The sequence below is a fragment of the Excalfactoria chinensis genome, chromosome 4 (assembly GCF_039878825.1).
Source record: "Excalfactoria chinensis isolate bCotChi1 chromosome 4, bCotChi1.hap2, whole genome shotgun sequence".
NCBI classification, from domain to species: domain Eukaryota; kingdom Metazoa; phylum Chordata; class Aves; order Galliformes; family Phasianidae; genus Excalfactoria; species Excalfactoria chinensis.
Window position 1 is genome coordinate 3,487,530 of NC_092828.1, and position 23,163 is coordinate 3,510,692.

At 39.1% G+C, this 23,163-nt stretch overlaps 2 protein-coding genes and 1 long non-coding RNA gene across 6 annotated transcripts in view; 1 reads left to right on the top strand and 2 right to left on the bottom strand.

The window, feature by feature from the left end:
- Positions 1-23,163, top strand: part of CTNNA2 (catenin alpha 2) — a 441,905-nt gene that overhangs the window by 280,350 nt on the left and 138,392 nt on the right. The gene's annotated exons all lie outside the window — the stretch shown is intronic.
- On the bottom strand, positions 6,440-13,077 carry LOC140251310 (uncharacterized). Of its 2 annotated transcripts, none has more exons than XR_011903401.1 (3): positions 12,801-13,071; positions 12,089-12,333; positions 6,440-8,108 (listed from the first exon to the last, which is right to left on the bottom strand). It is a non-coding gene; the product is annotated as an uncharacterized lncRNA (long non-coding RNA). The 2 variants fall into 2 exon arrangements; XR_011903402.1 differs by having other exon boundaries at positions 7,265-8,108; positions 12,084-12,333; positions 12,801-13,077.
- On the bottom strand, positions 14,170-22,496 carry LRRTM1 (leucine rich repeat transmembrane neuronal 1). 3 transcript variants are annotated; one of them, XR_011903400.1, is made up of 2 exons: positions 22,084-22,173; positions 14,170-14,309 (listed from the first exon to the last, which is right to left on the bottom strand). XR_011903400.1 is itself a non-coding variant. In XM_072334897.1 (2 exons), the coding sequence occupies exons 1-2, from the start codon at positions 22,105-22,107 to the stop codon at positions 18,643-18,645; spliced, it is 1,644 nt and encodes a 547-aa protein (XP_072190998.1). In that variant the 5' UTR covers positions 22,108-22,496; the 3' UTR covers positions 17,395-18,642. The 3 variants fall into 3 exon arrangements, 2 of the variants coding, with proteins under 2 accessions (XP_072190998.1, XP_072190997.1); XM_072334897.1 differs by lacking the exon at positions 14,170-14,309 and adding an exon at positions 17,395-20,262 and having other exon boundaries at positions 22,084-22,496; XM_072334896.1 differs by lacking the exons at positions 14,170-14,309; positions 22,084-22,173 and adding exons at positions 17,395-20,262; positions 20,551-21,104.

A 23,163-nucleotide genomic window follows, 5' to 3' on the forward strand; every position in this document is an offset into this window, starting at 1 on the left:
GCTAGAAAATGCTTTCTAATACATAAACCGAATGTATCTTGCTGCAAATTGAGTTGATCACTTTTTTGCCTTTTTGTAGACACGTAGAATTCTTGAACCGTTTCCATTGCATTAGATGTGAAAGCTACATGTCTTTTGCAGAGCTACTTTTGTCTAGAATATGGATTCTGATCCCGCGATTATCATTTGATGCAATCCTACTGGCTATTTAGATGAGCTGAAATTGTATTGTGCTTGAAAAAAGTATTCAGTGAAATTTAGTTCAGTCATACGGCAATGGCAGTACCTCATTACAAGGGAGTCTTTTATCTTTTTAACATTAAACAAATCCGTGCTTTCAGAAGACATTGCTTACTTCATGAAGAAATTACTCTAAAGTAGGGTATGAATTTAGAATGTAACAACGCCTGAGCCCTGATGTGGAAACTTGTATCACAGTCAGTTGGAGGTAAAGGACCTTGCTGGAGGTGATTTCAGTAATTTGGGTGGAATCTGCTGCTGAAATTATGGCTGCCTCTGGGAGTTCAAAAGTCATTTTCAGCAAACTCCTGTCCTATCTGATGGGATGTATGCATTCTTCCATGGCCGAATTTTGTTTCTTGTTTGGTTTGGGCTTTTTTCTTCATTGATGGCTCTGATATGCAATGAAATCTGTTTCTGCTAAAGTCAACCTCTTACACAGAGTTGCAGAAGAATACTATAATCCTTTATTAGTTATCAACCACTTTCTAACATAGGTGGTCACTGAAAGCAAAACTGGACAACAACAAGGTTATTTAGGATCCCAGTATTAGGATACATTCGGCCTTGCATTTTACAAGTATACCTGTGCTGTGGTGCACTTGATCCCTCTGTCGATGTTGCTGGTAAAGATGTTAAAGAGCAGCGGTCCCAGTACTGACCCATGAGGGACATCACTTCACACCAATCTCCATCTGGACATTGACGCATTCTTGAGCACTTGCTGTGTACAATCTTGTAATCTGTTTGTCATCCATTGAACAGTCTATCCATCAAAACCACATCTCTCCAATTTGGAGAGAAGGATGTTATAAAGGGACTGTGTCAAAGACCTTACTGGCATTGATATAGATGACATCAGTGGCTCTTCCCTTGATCACTGATGCATTTATGTCATTATAGAAGGCCACTGTGTTGTTCATGCAGGACTTGCCCTTGGTGAAGCCATGATGGTTGTCTTGTATCACCTCCTTGTAAGGTTATGTTTTCTTTACATTACTGGTATACTTTTCAATCTTTTATAAATCAGACTTTAAAAATAATTTGGTTGAGGTACCAGTTTCTCAGGACAGGTATGGAAATAAACAGATTGCTACAAAAACCTAAATAGGAAGAATTCTAAGTGAGCTCCTTCTATGCGTAATTTACTTTACTTCCTACAAGGGTCTTGCAGTGTGGAGTTTAATCAACTCATCTACATACATTATGATTTCAGAAGTTAATGGCACAGCAACTTCCATTTTCTGTGAAAACACAGCAATTGATCCATGCTTGGAGAGGAAGTCATACAAAAAATTATGCTGAAAAATCATATTTAATCTAACAATGACAGAATCAGTCCAGCAATATCACCTACGAGACAGAATCAGTCCAGCAATATAATCATGCAAGCTCTGAGTATCCATGCTAAGTTCAGGTATAGACAGTGCTTTATTAAGCACCAATACTGTATATTTAAAAGTCGTGTCTGATACTTGGTTCTTTGCCTGTGGATACTCCTACTTCTTGGCAAAGGTAAAGAGTCAGTGCTATGTATTTTGATGTAGGTTTGTCAGAAATGCTAGATGTGTTCTTGATTTTGTCATGTCAACTGCCGTTCTGCCTGAAGAATTACTGAGAAAATCAGGCAGATTCAGACTGCAAAATGCTGAAGTATTAATACCTTTATCAAACATGATATCATAAAATAAAGGACAAGGTAAGGTTATTTGAGATGTAAGAAAACTAAGGGAAATATTTTTTTTTATTATTATTATTATTTTGAAGGCTACATAGCTTCTTTTTATATTAGATTAGTCATATGTATTAAAGGCACTAAGGTTATGCATTAACTTGTATTACAGCACATAGCATCTTCTATTTACCATTACCTGGCTTCTTAATTTATTTAGTCTTGTAGTGCTCAGAGCTCTAGAAATCTGATGGCATTTTCTCTAACCATCTCAAATGGTCTGAAATTTTTGTGTAAAATTCTTTATCTGTTTTAGATAGATACTGTTTTAGAAACTTTTCAGTGGTCTTCATGGCTTCTGCTGGGCCTGCTTATATGAGAATTCCTATGTCTGTCCAGGGATGTTACACTTGACTAAGGTATATTTTCCTGTCCTGGTTTCCTAGGAGATAGAATCATAGAATCATAGAATCACCAAGGTTGGAGAAGACCTAAAAGATCATCCAGTCTAACCGTTGACCTATTACCAGTAGCTCCCACTAAACCATGTCTCTCAACACAACATCCAGATATTGTTTAATTGTTAGCCATGTTATTATATCTACAACAACACAACTGTCAGTAGTTGTGTTGTACAAGAGTTCGATATTTTAGATTTTGTAATATGCAGTTTCCTTTATTTTGTGGATTTTGTTGACATATCACTTCATGCTTTACTAAAAATAATAAACTACTTAGATCATGCATATCAATAACAAAGTCTGTTAGAAATGAGAGATTTCTTGCTTAATACCAGCAAGTACTATGGAGAACATCAAATCCCCTGACAGATGAGTGTTGCCACAAGGATTTATTTTGTACAGCCTTTAACTAAAATAACTTCAGTTACATTTTCCTATTCAAGAGTGTTGAAGTAGAAGGTTATAGCAAAATGATTTATAGATAGAAATTGCATTCCATAGCTTACCTATTTCTGTACATGAAATCACAGATTCAATTTGTACTTAATCTTGAGCACAACAGTGTCAATAGTTGTATATGCATCATTTTAACTAGAAAGTTAAAACATCTTCCTTTGTTCCTCCTCAAAATATTTCATAGTTTCAGAACATGTGATAGTGTTAATTTCCTTTTTCTCATCATCAGATGCACAGAAATGTGTTTCTATATTTGGAGCACTTTGTCTGTTAATTATGAAAGCTGCTCTGAAAGTAATGCCTCCTATATGTTATGTTGGCCTATGATGTCAGAAGTGGATGCTGGCACTGTAGAAGTAAGGGTTGAACCTTCCTAGCAATATTCTGTTACATTTTGTTGCTGTGTGACAGATGGCAGCAGAGGTGCTGTCTGACAAAATGACATCTGACATGGAAGTGCCTATGAAATAAGAGTGTGTCATTTAACTCCTCCACATGATATCTGTTGTTGTTTCCATGGAAATAAACAGGGGATGACCTATGTAGAAACAACCTATGTGGAAGCATCTAAATTTTAAGTGGTGAGGGAAACAAAGCAAAGTTTTCTTACACCATGTTTTGGCCATTTAATCACCATCCTACAACATTAGAATTAGAAAAAAATACTGAGTCCTGTCCTGTATTTGCAAATTAAATCTTAACCTACTTTTAGTTTTAGAGATAGCACACAGCCAAATCTCTTCTCTGACCATTCTGTTTACAGAAATCATAAAGTCGTCAAAGTTGGAAAACACCTCCCAGATCATCCAGTCCAAACATCCATCATTAATCATATCACCCTATTGTATTGTGCTGAAGGAACGTTAACAGTCATACTTTGACTGTTCACTGTATAATAAATGTTCGTAGTGAGTGTCACAGCACTCTGGTGTGAGATTTTCTGTGAGTGAAATGAAGAAGTAGGAAATGAAGTGACTTAGGCGAGAGCTCCAGTCCAGGACAAGAAAACTGTCAGGCAATCTTTAAAGCTGAACATGTACTTTAGCATAATCTATGCAAGTTTTCAGTTCTGTGCTATAGATAGATGGTTGTATGTTGCTTAAAATAATTGACTTGGTTACTTCAAATAAAATGTCTCTTATGAAGGCTGGGGCAAAGGAAGGAGTTAGCGTGGGAGTGTTATTTCCTAATAGGAGGCTTAAAATCTGAATTATTCTGCAGTGTAAACTTAGCTAGTGTCACTGACAAAAGAGCACTTTCCTAAACACTTTCCCTCCCTTTGCTTCAGTTCTCTTTTTGCTGTCTGACTTCTTCCTCTGTTTGCTCCTTCAGCTGTCCATGATTGAAGTTGCAAGGAGACCAACAGACCGGTGCAAAAAACTGTTGCTTCATATGTTTGGTGTCACAACTATTTAGACACTTGAAATATCTTGCAATTATCCAACCTTATTGGGATCCGCTGCTGTGGTCTGCTAGCCAAAACAAGGACTTTACTAAAAAAAAATAAAATAATAATAATAATAAATTACTGGCTACTACTATTTGCATGGTAATTGCTTTGCAGTGCTTATTAAATCAGTGTTTCTGGCACAGCTTTGTGATACGAGAAATAGGGTTATTAATATAGTATGACAAAAAGCTTTTCTCATTTTGTGCTGTTTTTTTATTGGTGTTGTCATTGTTCTTTTTTAATTAATTGCTATTTTTCCATGGCAGGCGGGGAAATGGATTCATTGTTATTCTCAGCTTCAAGAAATTTTGATGAGGGTCATTGCATGGGCTGGAAACTCAAGTGTTGTTTGCAGATGTTTAGGGAAATATTTAATGGGAGGAGGTCAGCTCCACTGTAGACTTATTGTGCTTTTTAGTTTTGAGTGTGAAAACGACTGATGACTTGTCGCATTCATTAATCTGAAATGCTTCCTCAGCACAGTTAATCTACTTATAAGCTTTGAGACTATGCTGGATTTACTCTTGCTGTATTCATTACCACTTGACACAATCATACCTTTGCTAGATCTCGTCACAACTACTGGTTGATTTTAGTCGGTGAGCTTTGAAAAAACAGTCTTATAGGAACAATTTTCAGTGTTCCGGCTTTAGGCATTTCTAAGACACTTGCCACAAAAACTCTATTGTTTGTACTGCATCTTTTCATACCATTATTTTTAGCTGCCCTGATTTCAAGATGTTACTGTAAAGGCACCATCATGCATTTTCTTTTCTCTTATGTGCTCCAAGGACCTAATGCAATTTGTAGTTAGGGTTTAATTAATTATTAGGCATATGTAACTGTCAATCATCAATTTAGATACTTCTGGCTCACAGTATTTGGAATGGAGCTTGGTTTATGAAGAGTGAAGAAATACACCATTCCATCTGTTAGCCAAAGCCACCTGGCACAAAGTCAGTTTGGGCATCCTTATGTAGTTGGCAAGTGTTTCGAAAAAAATGTGATTTCTACAGTTTTAATCCCAATTGATGCTTTACTTTGTAGTGATGGACCCGTTCTTTTTCTCGCAGCTCTAAGTAAAAAAAAGCTTGTGTTCACCTTGAAAAGAAATGCCTAACATCAACAAATACTGGAATCAAGAGACAGGCGTGAAATAATCCTAAGCCCATAATCAAATGAGTGGAACTGAAGCCGGTCTGTTGTTATAGGCAGTTGAAAGCAGTCATGTAGGAGTTGTATCATTGTCCTTTTAATCTCTGTAGGAACAGACTTGGGACAGTTGGGGACATTATTCTTTTTCTTGATGATAATGTGATTTTTTTTTTAATTTTATTTTATTTCTTTTATCAGAATTCTAGGTTTTACAAGATTGCTACATCTGCACATTTATTTTCTTCCTCTTTTGGCAGTGAAATTTCTTCTTTAATCCTCTGGAAACAGAATACAGGCATAAAAGACTTAACAAATTACTTTAGAAATGTAAAGAACCATTCTCCTTTTAACTCATCAAGGGAAAGGCAGGCTAATACACAGTTAGCTCTAGTTTAGATAAAACTTCTGAAGCAGGAGAAAAAAAGATAGAGCATTTAAAAACAAAAGGAAATGTTCCCCAGTTTTTATTGCTGATTGGAAACTGTTCTTTAAGTAGAATCAAACGTCTTGCAGAGGTTGCAAAGAAAACACGTATGCCTTCTATCTTTTAGAGCTGCAGCTAAGGCAAAGCTGATTTAATGATGTAAACAGGATAGGGTTTGATAGGAGCACTTGAAGCATGTAGTTCATGTAAAACTTGTTCCTTTATTTATTTATTCTAAAGTCAGTGAGAATATCAAACAGAATCTCAGTTTCACTGTTCAGAACATGTGGCCTGACTGAAGATTGGGCTGTCACTCTGTGTGTAACACACAGACAAAGGCAAAAGTTTGTAATGGAAATTATCAAGAGATGACCTTGTCACAGAGGAGTTGGTTTACAAATGCCTGCTTAGAATAGCTTACTTTGTTAAAGATTGTATCCTTGTGGCAAAACATTTCAGCATCTGGGGAGAGCATCCTTCGTTTGAATTCTTTGGATGGTTAAAATCATTTAGTTATCGTTCTGTTTAATTAAATGGCTTTTGATATTTAATTTTCATGAAGGGAAAAATGATCCACCATTGCAATTATGATTTATTTTATTTTATTTTATTGCGGCAGACATTGGGAGAGAGCCTTTGAGATAAGTTTAGTCATAAAAATGCTTCTGGTAGTTTGTAAAATGTGTTATCTGTAACTCAAAAGGAATTGCTCGTGTTGTTAATTAATAAGAGACAAGTTAGTCTTGAACCTGGCATTTAATTTACCCTGGTAATGTCATTCAAAGTAAATCACAGCATACATCGGGATGTCATTCTGAAGAACCCCTATTTCTCACATCTCTAGAGATGTATCAGTCAAAGGTCAAGGATTGCCTTTTGTCTGTTGTGACAAGAAATCTAGGAAAATATGTTTATGAATAGGCATGTTGTTACACTTAAATAATAGGTAAAAAGTACCCGCCCAATATGATGTGCTCAACCAACTGCTCCAAGCCACTCACTTGCAATTAATTCTCTAATTGCTTCACTTTGTGTAACATGCCTCTCTGTAAGAAATGGTGTAAAAGTAGATGTCCTTGGTGGGTCAGTGTGGATGCATTCTTCCCACATTCAGTAGAGAATCAATTCTCTTTAGATTTCTCAGTGGGCTTTTCCTCATACCCTATGCCCATCCTAACGGTATTCAACTGCATTTTGTTGGTCTATTTATGACTGTCTGAAAAGTACCTTATATTCTTACCCTTGAAACTGTCTTGACAGTGAATATTAAAATACAACTGTTGTTGGAAGTTGCATCACTAAAGGATATGCTATCAAATTTGCTGTGGATAGTAACGAATTCATTGTATGCTGGAAGAACACATTGCTCACATTACTATATACAAATAATTTGAATAATCTGTTTTCTAAATATTTTTAATTAGCTAAAATTAATGAGACACATTGGAAATGGGTTCATACATATATATATATTTAGTTTAAGATGTGAGATGTCAAACTGTGCCTTGTTTACTGTGTTATTCTTTAGTTTCAGTTGAACAAATTAGTAACAACATATTAAATTAACATGAAAATGCCCGCTATGAGCTCCATATAAAGTAGAATTTGGTCTTCACCAAAAGCCTCTGTAAGGTATAGAAAGGCACAGCTTATGGTGGTTAATTGGTGATTTCAGAACAACCCATAAAAAAACAGTGTAATGCCATATATCATTAATTTATTTATTCAAATGTTTACAAGTGTGATTGGTGTGTTAAGAGCTTTAATCAGAAACATGTTCTTGGGTAATTTCTTCACAAATCATTTGCAGAAAGGGTTACTTAATTTGCTAATCTGTCCCATACACTAATTACCATTTATTGGAAATAAAAAGCACTCCTAAGGATGACATTTGAAGCAGAGGTTGAAAAACTTAAGTGGTGAAAAGATTTTACAAGAGAAAAACATAATCCCACACTACTTCTTGCCTTTCCAATGAGAGACAAACTTTATTAGCTCAAGGACATAGCAGGCTCCCTGAGAATGCAACCAAATAGTGTTCATTTCTGCTTCAAGCCACCAGGTTTCTTCTGTCTTGTATTTTTTGTGAAAGAGAGGAAATTAAAAAAGAAATACAAATAGTCCCAATGAGAGGTTTGGCATTATCTCAACAAGAATCAGAGCACAGCTCCTTTTCGTTCGTCAGCATCCCCTCTTTGTTCATCCAGCTTAGCGTCTCCTTTGGTCCACAGAAGTGCTTGGGTAGGACTGCTAAAAGATGGAAACAAAACATGGTCTGTTACATTGCATTATGCAGAGAAATGGGTAAAAAATTCCCTCTTTTTAAATGATTTTAAATGATGTCCTGCAAGGACAACCTGTGTGTACTGCAAACATGGGGGTGGGTGGGTCCACTCCAGCTTCAGCTTATCCACGTGCATGTAGCCATGGCTGGGAACTACAAAAGGTCATGTCCACCCCACACTGTGCCCCATCAGCTTTTGCTCCTAAACAAGCACCTTTTTTAATCCAAAAGATTTTAGAGGTAGGTGGACTCAATTAGTTCCCTGTTCCCATTCCTGTACAACCATTCCTTTTTTAATGCCTATTGTTTTACACCAGTGGTGTCTTGTACAAGGAGTACCAAAGTTTATTTTTCTTTACTTTATGAATATTTCTGTTTCTGGAGTGTACACTTTAGCCCCTGTCACACTCCATATCCTTCTCTTGGAGGTCAGCATGAGCATGTCACAAAATCATACCTCTGCTGTAAACCAGCTTCGGCTCTGACAGATGACAAGCAGCAAAGAAGGAATACAGCAGGTAGCTTAATGAGGAGTAGCACAATAACAGTAATATAATTTGAAGTCACGTAGCGTTGTGAACGGAGAAAGAGGAGGCGTGTGTTTGCTTTAAAATCGATTGCCGGTGTATTGCCTTTCACTTTGCAGTAACCCTGTGTGGACTGGCCACTAGAGGGGGAATGGGTACGCGATTTGCTGTTGTTCTGAATTCAAAGGCCCGGGTTCTTTGCTCATCTCCTTTTACAAAAAAACTTTTCGATTCTTTCTTTCTTTTGCTTGTCAGCAGCTTATCTTTATCACCCGCTTATAGGCTTTCATAGCTTATGCTTAACAGAGCTAGGGATGATTTTCTAACAGAAGGCGGAGTAATATCAATCTATTTAATTTCTGAAATGCTGTTCAGTTGTGCATACATTTTAGACGTTATTTAACCTTTCTTTTCTCTCTCTTTTTTTCTAAGTCTCCACATAATGAGCAGAGTTTCAATGCAATATCCTGAATAATAGTTGTTCAATTATTGCATATAACTTACGTTTTCACTGCATGCATGAACAGCTTTCCTTCTATTACGTCTTTTGCGTTCTATTTGACAATTGAGAATTTCATCCATCAAATCTTATGCAATCGTCAGGTTTTGGAAGTCCGTCTGCACATCCTCCTGATTTTCATTACTTTTTGTAGCATAAGTAATCCGTCATTTGAAAAACATTGTCAAATATTTCCTGATTGTTGCCAGGATGATTCAGCAACCCTGGCCTCGTCAGCATGCTGCACTCCCTGTTTTGCTGTACTGACTGAAAAGTCACTGTAGTTTTTGGTGCCTAGCTAGTTTTCTATGATTGTGGAACTTGTCTTGTTCATTGGAGCCTGAATGTCTTTTAAATGAGTTTGTTAAAAAGATCAGGACAGGACAAGGGGAAAGACAGGACAAGGGGAAATGGCCTCAAGTTGCGCCAGGGCAAGTTTAGGTTGGATATTAGGAAGCACTTCTTTACAGAAAGGGTAGTTAGGTACTGGAATGGGCTCCCCAGGAAGGTGGTTGAATCGCCATCCCTGGATGTGTTTAAGAGCCATTTGGATGTGGTGCTCAGGGATATGATTTAGTGGAGGGTTTTTAGAGTTAGGGTACTGGTTAGGCTGCGGTTGGACTTGATCTTCAGGGTCTTTTCCAACCTGGGTAATTCTATGATTCTATGATCTTGCCCTTACTCCACAAAAGCCCAGTCAATTTATCCCTTTTGTATGATATTACAGACCTTAACTGATCTTTAAACTAAGTTAAAAGCTACTGTTTAAGATTTATCACTTCATTAGCATAATCTCTATTTGGGTTCAAGATAGGGTAAGTATTTGGTGCAACAGCTGCACTTAGAAGAAATCAGTACTTTTAGCATCTCCTCCACTTTATTTTTGCACTTTCTTTTTTGTTGTTTTGTTGTTTGTTTGTTTCTTTTTTAAATCTTGATGAATACCATTTTGTCCAAACGATTTGCCAATTTAAATGCACTACTTCTATAAATACTCTAAGTTTTATTTCCCACTTAATAACATCTCACTTACTTGAAAACAATAGGTTTGATGTAGATATGTAGATTTTAGTGTTTGTTTCAAGTTTGATTTTCCAGAACTTATTCATCAAATTCTCATTAAGAGTTGTCATTAACAGCCATAAATTGACTCCTTTGCTAATGAAAAATGACAGATTGGGGCTAGGTTGTGCTTCATAACAGGGAAACATAACTAGGGAAAAAAAAATAGGGAACTTTTCATCTCCCTTTTTTATGAAAGACATGAAATGTGACTTCAAAAAAACAACTTAGGGGGACATTTTGGGGGAAAATCTTTCTTCTGTTAGCTAGAATAACTGCATGATGCCTAACAGTTGCTGTTATCAGGGAACTATACACATAAAACCAATAGAATAGAATTTAGTTGAGCCTGCACATGCTTCCCATTGAAGAAGTACAAGTATTGATTTGGCATGTTTAACATAAAGCAAAAATCAAAGGTCTGGTGTTGTGCATAGCCATAGAATCATAGAATGGATTAGATTTAAAGGGAACTTAAAGCCTGTGCAGTCACAATCATTGCTGTGGTCTGGGTGTCACCCACCAGATCAGGCTGCCCAGGGGCCCATCCAGTCTGGCCTTGGGCACCTTCAGACATGGGACATCTACAGCTTCTTGTTCAAGAAAATGTTTGGATATTGTACTAAGGGATATTGTTTAGTTGGGAAATATTAATAGCAGGTGGACAGTTGGAATGAATGATACCGGAGGTCTTTTCCAAACTTGGTGATTCTGTGACTCTCTGGGCAGCCTTTGCGTTTGTCTCACCACTCTCTCAGTAAATAATTTCTTCCTAACATCTAACCTAAATTTCCCCTCTTGTCCATATTAAACCTCATTTATTTCACACGGGCCTACTTTTCAAACCCATCAAGTGCTGGTGGATGGCATCTTTTCCTTTTATGATGTCAACTGCAGCATGCACATCTTGGTGTCATCTGCAGACTTTCTAAGAGTACTCGTGATCCCATTGTCTATGTCCTTGATAAAGGTATCATTGAAAAAGATAACAAATAACAATAAAATAGTTATTTAAAAATATATCCCCCAAAAAACCATCAGCACAGTAGGGAAATAAGCTCAGGATCTGGTTTAATTGGACTTCATGAATTGTTGTGTTCCCCACTGCAGATCCATGTTTTTTTGTTCTCAGTGTGTCATTAAATATTGCCACAGGTATTTACTATCCCCTGATGAGTGTCTCCTATGTTGGTTACAACCTCATTCTCTTCCTGGTTCACCTGCTGTGGGCACCTGTCCCCTTTTCTTTTAGCAGAGTTTTCCTACATCTTGTGTAATTCACCTTTCTGCAGGTGATGCTCAATGCCCTTCACCTTCTGCAGCCTTAAGACTCACAATATGCAGTGTATTTTGGTTTAGCAAGTCTCCCCTTTTCTCTCCCCAGAGTGAATTTCTGATGCATTTCTTCCACTCATTTATTGTCTCCAGCCTTTCTTTGTGGTTAGGGCCATAGGGCTCACATTCACTTTATTAGTTTACAGCAATTAGGTGTTTAAATTCATTACAAATAGTTGTTCAGGGAATTCATCTGACAGCAGCAGTGGGTTTCAAGATGAAGGCAGTTGCATATGCAGAGAAATACAGAATGTCCAATATGAAGTGATATTTACATGGAATTAAGGTAAACATTTGACATGTGTTTGCCTCTTTAGTATGAAGATCGCAAACCTGTAAGCAGCAGCCACAAATTTCTGTTTGCTGTTGGAAAATTGCTTTGGGAAATAATCTGGATTGGGGAAGTCAATTCTTTGTCAGTATGAATTTTAGGATGGAGCAAAGTTTGAAAAAAAAAAAAAAGGCAAAAAAAAAAAATCCCAAGATTGTTTATCTCATTCTTATTACTTAGTATTTACCAGACCTCTTGGCAAGCCAGACTGTCAGCAGAAGTTAGAGACAGGTTTGGGTTTACTCCCAGGAGCATGCTTTGCTCTGAGCTTTCAGTTTGCAAACAGGTTTGATTGCAGATGTGTTTCACAAGGCTGGCATCTGATGAAGGAATCCAAACCTCTGGAATTCTACAGCTGTGGGCAGTTCTTGCAGTTTAGTTTGGGATTTTCAGGGCTTCCCTCCCAGCAACCTTTGATTCACTCTGCCCGTGAAATTCTGGGAATGGAAAATGGGAGAATGGGTAAGATAGGATAAAAAAATTAGAGGGAATTAATATACTTTAAAGGATATTTAGCAATCTGTTTTCATGCCGAGTCCCTTAGCTGTTAGGACGCTTGCTCATACCTCTTTGTAACCACTAGGGTACAGAGGTGTGCTGCTTTACTGAGATTTATTATTTATAAGCTGCATCACCTTCATTGGATAAGCCCTTTTAATCAGTTTGATCTGTCCACGCGTTTCTTTCTTTCTTTATTTTAAATCTCAGATTTTACTGAAAATACAGTTTTAAGTCTCCTCTCCAGCACTGTGCTCTGGTTTGCAATTAGGACAAGAATGTGTCTGGAAAAAAAAGGCCAGAACAAATTTTGCTGGGTGTGAGCTTAGTTTCCAAGCGTGCCAATCAGATAAATCTGCTGTGCTCAAAATGGTAATTCTGTGATGAAGTCGATTTTTATACTCACCTATTATCTTTGAAAGCTCGGGTTTAGGCTCTGTTAGCTCAGTCACGGCACGGGATCAGTCGGGTTCCCATAGCACCCATGCTGAAGGACGTCTCTGGCTGTAGTTACTGTGTGAGGATGTGAAGAACATGAGAGCAGCAAAATGGTTTAAAATAAAAAGTGCCTTAGCAGCATAGTATGTGCTGTTTGCCAAGCACAGGCGCACACGATGCTGTTCTTTAGCCACTGCAGCCTGCTACATTTCCCTCTCTCACCCAACTGTCACACCAGCAAAGGCAGAGTTGGAGCAGTAATTGGCTTAAAGGCTGAATAATTGCTCCTGAATGCCAACAAGTGACGTTATCTTTGTAACAAAAACAATTGCCATGTTCTCACGGAAGTACAGATTTCACTGCAAATGGGTTTGCTTTAAAGCAGCCACACTGCAATAAAATTACAGTGCTCTGCAGCATTCAGCTTGGCTCTTCACAGCCACCCACCCGATTACAGGCTCTGTCATGCCAGCAGAAGATTGTTGCTTGGTTTCTGTAATATTTTTGTAGCCTTGCTTCCCTCTAGATAACTTTAGAGGTGGATTGTGCTCACTCCTTTCCTTTCATCAGATTTCTCTGCTGTAAAAAAGAAATAAACTAGTGGATGGAAAGTCTTTTACGTGGCTTTAAATATGCTTTTCTGTTGGCTTTCTTTTACATAGATTCTAATACCGTAATAGCTCTGGTTTATTTCAGTAATTCTGTAAAAGGTTAATCTCTAAATCACCAGCATTTCCTAAATTCCTAATGAACTTCATGTTTGGAAAGGAACCTGTATAAATGCTCAATTTGATAATATTAGAATGGGTTGAGCAGGTCAAGGAAGAGTATAACCTCCATGCATGGAGATAAATTGGATCCAGCAAAAATACCTCAGATACGTTTTGTCATAATAGCCATGAATACAGAGGCTGAATATGAGGGAGAGTGAGCATGGATGTGTTTAGCAGCAGAATCTGCTATAGCTCACCATCCCCTTCTCTTTAAATGAGTGTTTCTTAAAGGATGGAAAAAAATGAGATAGGCTGGTTATAAAAGCCTGATTTCCTAGAAAGTGAATAGTAAGCTGTGCTGAGGGTAGATAGGAAGTCCAGCTAGCAAAAGTAGTGGAATAGGCAGTGGAAAAGTAAACAAACATAGAGTCATTGTATCATTAAGGTTGGAAAAGACCTATAAGATCAAGTCCAACCATCAGTCCATTCCCACTATGCCAACTAACCCATCTCAAATCATGTGTATGTTTGGAAAGACAGAAAGAGGGGCTGGGTGTCTTGTTCAAACCACTGCTGTTTGCCCTTGCCATGTGGGAGGTGAAGGCACTGAAAAATCTCATTTACCTGGAGTGTGTGGTGGTCCCCTCGCCTTCTCACCAGGTTTCATCTTCCCTTTCATCTGTGCCCTTGCCCCTTCCTTTTCTCTTTCTCATTCAGTGGAGCTGTTTGCTGTGGTGCCTTCCTCTCCAGGAGCTGTTTCATCCCTGCTTGCACAGATTTTAAAACTGCTTTCTTCACCCACCTTCAGTCTTGGTTTTCATCTGTGCTGATCCTTTAGATTTACCATCTTTCGAATGAAAAGGCAGAAGAAGCCAAACCACAGCTTCATTTCCTTTTCATTTCTCCGGTCCTTTCTCTCATTTTTTGTCACCTCTTCATTTCTGTTATTATTATTATTATTATTATCATAGCTCTAGTAATAAGCTTCCTAATTAGATACATATTTGACATTCTGAATACCACTGGAGAAGCTGGAGAGAAGGGGTATTCAGGACATCCTTTTGCTGTTAGTGCAGAACCAGACATGTTCAAGAAACAAATTTAGTCCATCTCAAAAGCAAATGAGAAGCTCTTTACTGGAGCCAAAGAAAACAACCAACTAGGTGCGCTTCAAGTACCCCTCAGCACCTTCGTCATAGAATCACTGAGCATCTACTACAGCATACAGAAATATCCTTAGGTATCATTAATGATTTTTGCACCAGTGTGCAAGGCATTTATATACCCAAGCATAGAGCTGCATCTTCACACTGCCCGAGCCCCCTGCAATACTCAGACAGCGTGGTAAAGGAGGGAATTTGCAGCTTTAACACAGAATTTCTTTGTATTTTTATATATTCAGGCCAGAAGCAGAATGTGATACATTAGCATTGATTCTGTGGTTTCATATCACTTTCTTTTTTCTTTTTTTTTAGTACAGAACAAAAGGAAAAAAGACAGAAAGGAAAATAAGTTATCCCTTATATACATTCAAAGCATACACAGAAACAGTTCCTTCATCACTGGGTGCACTGTGAGTGTGTATTGATGTTAGCAGCAAGAGATTGCATATTAGAGATCTATAACACTGATAGCGTTAACCATCCTCAAAAATGATGGCTCTTTCTCATGCCTTTCACCCTGCCTTGGATGTTAAGAACACTAAAAAAAAAAGAAGAAGAAAATAATGTTAATTACCTAATTATAAAAGGCAGATTAGTCTGCTAAGTGGAACGTTCAAAGGGGACTATTTAAAATATTCTAGTTCCTTTGATATTTCCCAATAATCTGAACAAGAAACTGTCACAGCTAACCCCAAAAGTATCTTTCTTTTCTTTTTTTCTCCCTTTTTCTTCCTTTTTTCTTTTTGGAGCCATAGAGTGAGCCAGGATAAGGGGATCAAGAGAGAGGGAATGACATATGTCTGGACAGCTGGTAAACATGAAGTCTGAAAGAAATAGTGAGGGGAAAATGTATTCTTGCAGTTGCCATAAATACATTATAAAAAGAAGACTTTTCATATATACCAATGCAAGCAGCCAGTTGCAGGATGAATAACTGGGTTTGTAAGAGCTGAATTGAAATGAAATCTCGGTGTCCTTTTTATTGTCCATGTTTTTGTCACATAAACTTTTAGAACAAATGTGGGTGGCCAATGGAACACCTCTGTACCATGGAACAGGTGGCATCCTTCTTTCCACAAGTAGATAAGTATCCAGATATCTGGAGATCATCAGAGGGCTGTCTCTAGAAGACATTACCCTTATAAAAGATTTTTGCATGAAGATTGTGAAAACAGCTCATTTTTGTCAGTTTAATAAAGTGAAATCCTCTCCATGTAGGGTTCATCCATCATCCTGCTGGGGTAACAAGCCGCTGGTGGTCATTACCTCTCTCCAGGAGCAATGGCAACAGGCAATGCTGAAATTCACCCTCGCTTCTGGAATCACTGCCCCTTGAAAGCCAAATGTTCTGTTCAGTTTACTCAAGCTGTCACTCGAGCATGAAGCACGGGTTGAATAAATTGCAAAGGCAGAATTGCTCACATCTTGCAAACTTTGCTTGAGGTTGCTAACACCAAAAAACAACAGGAATCATTCCAGAGGTCTGTGTTTAAAATAACAACCCACAGCTATGCTAAAAAATACATAGAAATGCAAGCACAGGATAATTGTTTGTCAATATCAGATTTGCATCAGATTTACAGGGCTAAAAACATGACAGCACTAATACATTCCCTTTGAGTAACAGGGGGTCACTATGGAAAGATTTTGGTTGTTGTTTTTTCCTTTATTTTTCTTTTTTCTCTTTTTAACCTTATGTAGACAATATGTTAACAGTCTTGGGTGGTTTTAGAAGCTTTCTGGCTTTTATCTGTAATCAGTCCTTCTGACTGCAGTGCTGGATGTTGATTTGAGGAATGTATAATGTAGTCCAAAGTTAACCTTAGATCTATGTTGATTTCAGAGAGAGGGCTTTAAAGGGGAAAATTCACATTTCTGGTCTCAGTCAGAATGGCTTGAAGTAATTTCTCCCCTGACATACAGTACCTTTGCTCATAGGTTCCTCTATTGAGAGTTCCTATATTGAGAATTTGGGGATGGATCAGACCCCTCTGTGTTTGAGGCAAAGAAACAGAAATGCACAGTTGTTTAAGCAGATAAAGGGCCAGTTTGACAGCTTGTTTCAAACCTGGAGGTAATTTTTCAGTGGCTTTGATTTAAAAGGTCTATTTTTATTAAAATTCCCCTGAACAATCCTCTCCCAATGCATATTCTCATTGATCTCATTGATGACATTACAGTCTCTTTAAATATATATATATATATATATTTACTAGAAGGCTGTCTCATATTTAATATTAAACAGAATGATGGATGTACAAAGCATAGGAAGCTATAAGTTTTGACCCCTTAAAAATAGTGTCAGTTAGGAAAAATATAAAACTCACTCTATATGGTTAAAATTAGCAGCTAAAAAGCTGGTGTGCAGTAAAAAATATTACATGATCTGTGCCTAATCTCTTCTTTGTAAAACTGCTGTATTCTTTAAAGAGTAGGTAACATTCTGTCTGAATTCTGGAGTTTTCCTCTCTTGCATCTTAGAGATAGGGAAATTTGTACAAAGCATTAAAAAAATGTTTCCTGGTTCTCTATCTGCAGCATTTTATTAACATGTTATGCTGTATGGAGAGAAATTCAAGATGCTCTGCCTGATGTTATAAAACTGTTTCACCTTCATTAGTATGAGGGGAGTTGTTGGAAAGATCAAGCAGTAGGTTGTTCGTGTACTAGAATGAAAAATCCAAAATACAAGGAAAGGAAGCCTTTATTCAAGGACAATCAGAATAAAGCAGTCGTGTGATTCTACATTATCAAATCACTGTTCATACCCATAAATCCCATGGATCAGTCATTGGTAGGGAGGGTTCCTATGCTTTCAGCTTCTGTGTGGGTTTCAGGCTGTTTTGTTGGTGAGGGCAGTGAGAGGCACAAGGTGAGCTTTGCTAGCATATGCCAGAGAACCCAGAAGTATGCTTGGGTAGCTCTGTCCCACTCACAGCCCCAAACACACACAGGTTGTACCACTGAGCACTGAACTGCTCCTGCTCAACTTTAGTGTGGCTCTACAGTGCATAAAGCAAAGGTTTCTTTGCTCTGGTTATAGTTCAGAGCAAGCATAGGAGTGGGAAATGGCTAGCAAAAGCCCTTACACATAGGGTTTTCTCATATTTTTGTTTTAAAGAAGATGATGACTAGCACTTTTTCAGCAGCATTTCAATTGTTTGGTTCTTTACAAGACTTTGCAATATGATCTATTCTGATTTAAAAAAAAATAAAAATATACTTTTAGGGGTTACAATGCAGTTTTTATGGCTCTTACAGCAACATACAAGTGAGCTGTGCTTAAAAACCCTTCTGACACCCAGTCCTGGGGCATGGGCAGAACTTCAGACCCTCTGGAGTGCACTGGCTGCACTAACATCCAGTTACAGGTAGCACAGGAACACAAATAGAATTCTGGTGTCATGCTTCATATTGCCAGTAAAATGATGGAACTGAATGTGCACTAATTACAACGGGCAGCCATTGGGTTAAATTTTATCAGCCTGTTTTATGTGTCTTCTTTGCTCCCAGGCTTTCATTTCAACACTCAGAACAAAGAGAAAAAAAGGTTAAACTGTTGCATTTTGTATACAGGGAACAACTCAGGTAATATACACCAGTCTGTAAAAACTGTAAATGCTATTTTTTTTTATTTTAAACATTTTCCTTAGTTTACAAAAGATCAATAATCAGTACCTTTTTTACACTCTCAGTTTCCTGAATATTGACAGATCTTCAAAGGGAGTATTAGCATAGGAAATCTTAAGATTGGCTGTCCTGAAGATTTTAAGACATGATAAAGCTAAAATATCAAGTTCTGCCAACAGCTCCTCCTGTGATTTCAGCAGAGGAGTGCCCACGAAATCCTCAGCAAAGCCCCGCAAACCCCCCACTCTGCTCCCTGTCTGCGCGCCGCTATTTGGTTGCACACTGTGTAAATCCCCAAGGCAAATCACACCTCGCACTCCCTCGCTGGCTGCTGGTGACAGGAGCAAGATCCGTACTCGTTAATGATCACCAGGGCTCCCTCGATGTGGTTGGGTTTGTAATCAACATAATACTCCTGGGCTGACATGGCAGCCATTTGATGCATGGTCTGTTTCTGCTTCTGCTTCCTGCGTTGTGTTACAAAGCACTGTCTTAGCTGCCTTATGCTGGCTGGAAAGCACTTCCAGGAGACGTACAACACTAAAACCACAATGAGGAAACTAAAAATCAGTGCCATGGTCCCTGTCACCACCTTGTGAATCTGCACGGCATTCTCCGCGCCTTCGCCGGGCAGCGTCACGGTGATGGCGTACGTCGTCGGCTCCTCGTCGGCCTCTGGTGCGTAGGCCGTGGCGGCAGCCGAGCCATAGCCAAACATTTGGTCGCTGTTGTTGGTCACAGGGGACAGGGTGTTGAAACTGGTGGGGTCGACCGTGTCCTCACACAGGTGGAAAGCATAGACCGCATCCAAAACGTCCTCACCCTGCGCGTACTCAGGGGTAGCACAGAGCAGGTTGCTGTCGTAGCGGCCCTTGAAGCTGCTCAGCCATGAGGCCAGGGCGCAGACATTGCGGCCGCAGTCCCAGGTGTTGGCCGACAGGCTGATGCTCGTGAGAGACTTCCAGGAGTCCAGGATGCGTGAGTCGATGTAGGTCAGCCGGTTGGAGTCCAGCTGCAGGGACTTGAGGTGAGGCACGCTTTCGAAGACGTGAGGTTCAATGTACTCGATTTCGTTGCCAGAGAGATCCAGTTTTTCCAGTTGCCATATCCAGTCCAAAGTGTTGACGACGATGGTGACTTTATTCCGTCGCAAGCAGAGCGAGTGCAGGGAGATGAGCCTGGGGAAGTGGGCTAAATTCACCTTCACCAAGTCATTGTGCTCGAGGTGCAGCTCGGTGAGCTTAAACAAGCCCGCAAAAGAGTTTCGAGCCAGGCTCTTTAACTGATTGTATCCTATGTCCAGAAACTTCAGGCTGCGACAGTCCTGAAATATTCTCACCGGCACAAACTTGATGGCGTTTGACCGCATGTGCAAAGTCGTGAGTTTTCTCAGCCCGTGAAACAGGTCGGGCTCCAGCGACTGCAGGTTGTTGTACGATAAATCCACACTGCGCAAGTTTGGCATGGGTCGGAATGTGTTGTTGGGCAGTTGGGTGATTTTGTTGGAACTCAGGGTGAGCTCCTTAACTCGCCGCAATTTTTGAAAGGCATTCCCCTCCACTGAGCAAATGTGATTGTGATCCAGATAGAGCCACGTGAGCTGCATTAACCCTGTGAACTGTCCGTCATGCAGCTCTGAAAGGCTGTTGTACCGCAGAGACAAGCCCATCATGCCCGACAGGTTGCGAGGCATCTCTGTGAGATTCAGTGATTCACAGTACAAAAGCCTGCCCTCACACCGACATAGCTGTGGACACCCACTATTCACGGCTGGAAGCATTTTAGAAAAGATACCCAGCGTACACAATATCAACCCCGGGGGCTTCCTCAGCAGCCAGTTTAAACAGAGACCGATAAGAAGGAAATCCATTAGCAAGAATATTTCCAAATATGCTCGAGAATGTCCATTGAATCTTTTCAAATTCTACATCATATTTTATTTAAGAGGAAAAACAACAACAAGAAAGAAAATAAACAACAACAACAATAACAAAAATAAAAAAAAAAAAGCCCAGACCAAAGCAAAACAGCAAACGGAACAAACACAGAGCCAAATATTTCACTTTACAGCATGCAGGAGCTGCGCAGCATTAAAGTTCACAGACATTCAAAGGTAAAATGATACTGATTTTGTTCATGTTAAAGGCTGCAGCAAAGAGAAAAAAAAAATCTTTCTTCATGAAAGAATTTAATTAAAAAGTGTCTTACCCACCCTTTTCCAGAGAGTGACAACCTCCATTCAGTTGCTTCCTTTGTGTTTGGACTAATTATATGCAGAGCTAAAAAAGACCCCTCTGTGCTACAAATTCGGTCCCTTTCAGAGCTGTGCAGGGCTGGCAAGCTCACAATGTCTCACTTCGCTTCTGCTCAAAGAGCTCAAGGCTTGTCCAGCTAGCTTTTAGCTGACTCCTAGGACCTGCAAGTTTCAGAACTATGTGCATGAGCTTGATCTTCTCCTTCTCCCTCTGTCCTTTTCTCTGCAGTTAACACTGTGGCGTGAAAAAAACTCCAAACTCTTTACTAACGACTCCACAGGATTTGGCAATCTGTTTAATGTCCATCATTTGCAACGACCATTGACCGGCACAACCTTTACTCCATAGAGAGATTACCATGCATTCACTGACCGGCTAAGGGTAGCTTTATTTCCCATTCTTTGTTCGCTTTGCTTGTTAGGTGATGCTTAGAGCAGAGAGACAGCAAGAATCCTTTCCCTTCAGCCGAGCAGTATGTTGGTAGAGCATGCAGAGGCACCTAGTGTTCACTGAGTGTCGTAAGCTGCTCATGATTGTACGCCTGCACTGTGCATCTCAGACATGGGCAGATGGAAAAGGGGTGGGCATAAAACCAAACGCTGGAGCGAACCAGGAAAGTAATATATGCTCTTTGATGAAATGGAAAATACTTTAAGCCTATCTCTCCATTTCTCAAACACGCACGCACACACAGCCGCACAAATCATCAACAGCGAGGCAGTGCTAAGTAGGAAGCTTGAGAATTAGGATTCTTTTATTATAATTATTATTTGCTTTTGTTTAAAGTCTGGATGTATAAGCCATTAGCTGGGGACAGGGAGATACTTGATTTCTTGGTTTGGGAAGGAAAACATAAACCAGTGTCGTCGGATTGCTTTTTCTCTGTAAATCTGAGGATATTTGCCTTTTGGAGACTTTGGGGTTGAAGGGAGGGGTGGGGGGTGGGGGGGGAGTGGAATGTGTTTTTATTCTGACATTGTCTAAATAGAGGATGATTTGAAATTCTGTGCATTCTTTCTGATAGAAATGCAGCCAGAGCTCTGCAAATAGGAACGTCTGCTATCCTATAAGCTTTAATTACATTTGGTCTTTTTCCATCCTGCATATTCTCTGTGTGTTCAGCACATGCCTTTCCTAAAGGCTTGCTTTTTTTCTTCTTTTTTTTCTTTCCTTTCTTTCTTTTAAATTTATTTATTTATATATATATATATTTGCAGTATATGCTACGGCACACAAAACTATTATTCTTGCAGAATACTGGGCATTCGGAATCAGATCAGCATATAGGTTGCTCTGACCGTGCCGGCAGCATGCAAAGAAGGGGTGGAAAACCCAATCACTTCCTAAGTTCTGCAGATTGTGTTGCTTTCTGTTCCATGCACCGAAATAATTTTTGCCTGGTAATTTGCAGCCCTCATTATCAATGGGAAATGCATCTGCAATGAGCTCTCACTCTAATTTTTACCGACTGAAAAACGTACAATACTTACTTCTGTCAGGAAAACGCTGGCCATCTCCTTTTCCCGTTACGAAATAGAATCTAAAGGCTGTGTGTTGATGAATGCGATCAGAGCTGACAGCTCACAATCCTGCATGAATCCTCTTTGAAGAAGTTTCGCTTGGAAATACAAGTACTGCAGAAGATTGTGCTGATTTTCTCCTTAAGCCAAGATTGGTTGCAAAGTACTGGAGGCAGGACAAAAATGTTACATTTCCTTTCTTTTTCATAGCCATGTTAATATTTAAGTCTTCTTTTTTTTGGAGTATTTGTTGCAGAGGTACAGAATGCTGGAGCTGTGCATGTGTGTGAGCGTGGCTGGCTGCTGTCTGTGTGTGTGTGTTGGTATAGATCAAGGAATGCAGTAATTTGATGCAGTAGAAGTTGTTTTACAGAAGTCTCAGTAAACTTAGTCTCTCATTCATAACAAATCACTTAAAGAGATTCATTACAAATGTATTTGCTCTAACCACTCTTAAATAAATGACAAATGTTAACCACTCGGTCTGCAGTCTCAGAACCCTGGAATCGATGCACTTTAATGCTCCCAATCTGGTATATTCATTCACATCCTTTTGCTTTTCACATTTCTGGGATCTCAAAGGAAAATGTGATGCTTTAATATTGCATGAACCTCTTGTATGTTGTAGTAGGGCAAGAGAGCTGAATGTTCTCTCCTTCTCCCACGATTGTGCTGTCTTGTTCAAAGCAGGCTGTTTATGCAAGTGTCCACTGGTTGCAGTACACCTTAATTCTGTTTCTCAGTACACAGAAGCAGGAGGGAAAGCAATGAAACAACTGGAAGAAAGAGCATAGAAGCAGAAGTGGTTAAAAACACCTTTGTGCAAGAATAATGCATTCTAGCTTGCATTTCCAAATATTTTGATGAAATTAGTAGGGGGAGGTGAAAAAGACTATTTTTAATTTTCCAAACACCCAATAAAGGTTCACAGCATTGAGGTTGTATCCCTTAAATACTGCAACCCTGTAAGTCTTGTTGAGGTGGATCTTAAGGCCGTCTCCCATTTAACAGTTTGGGGATAGATCTCTCAAAGTAGCCCTAAAAAATTCC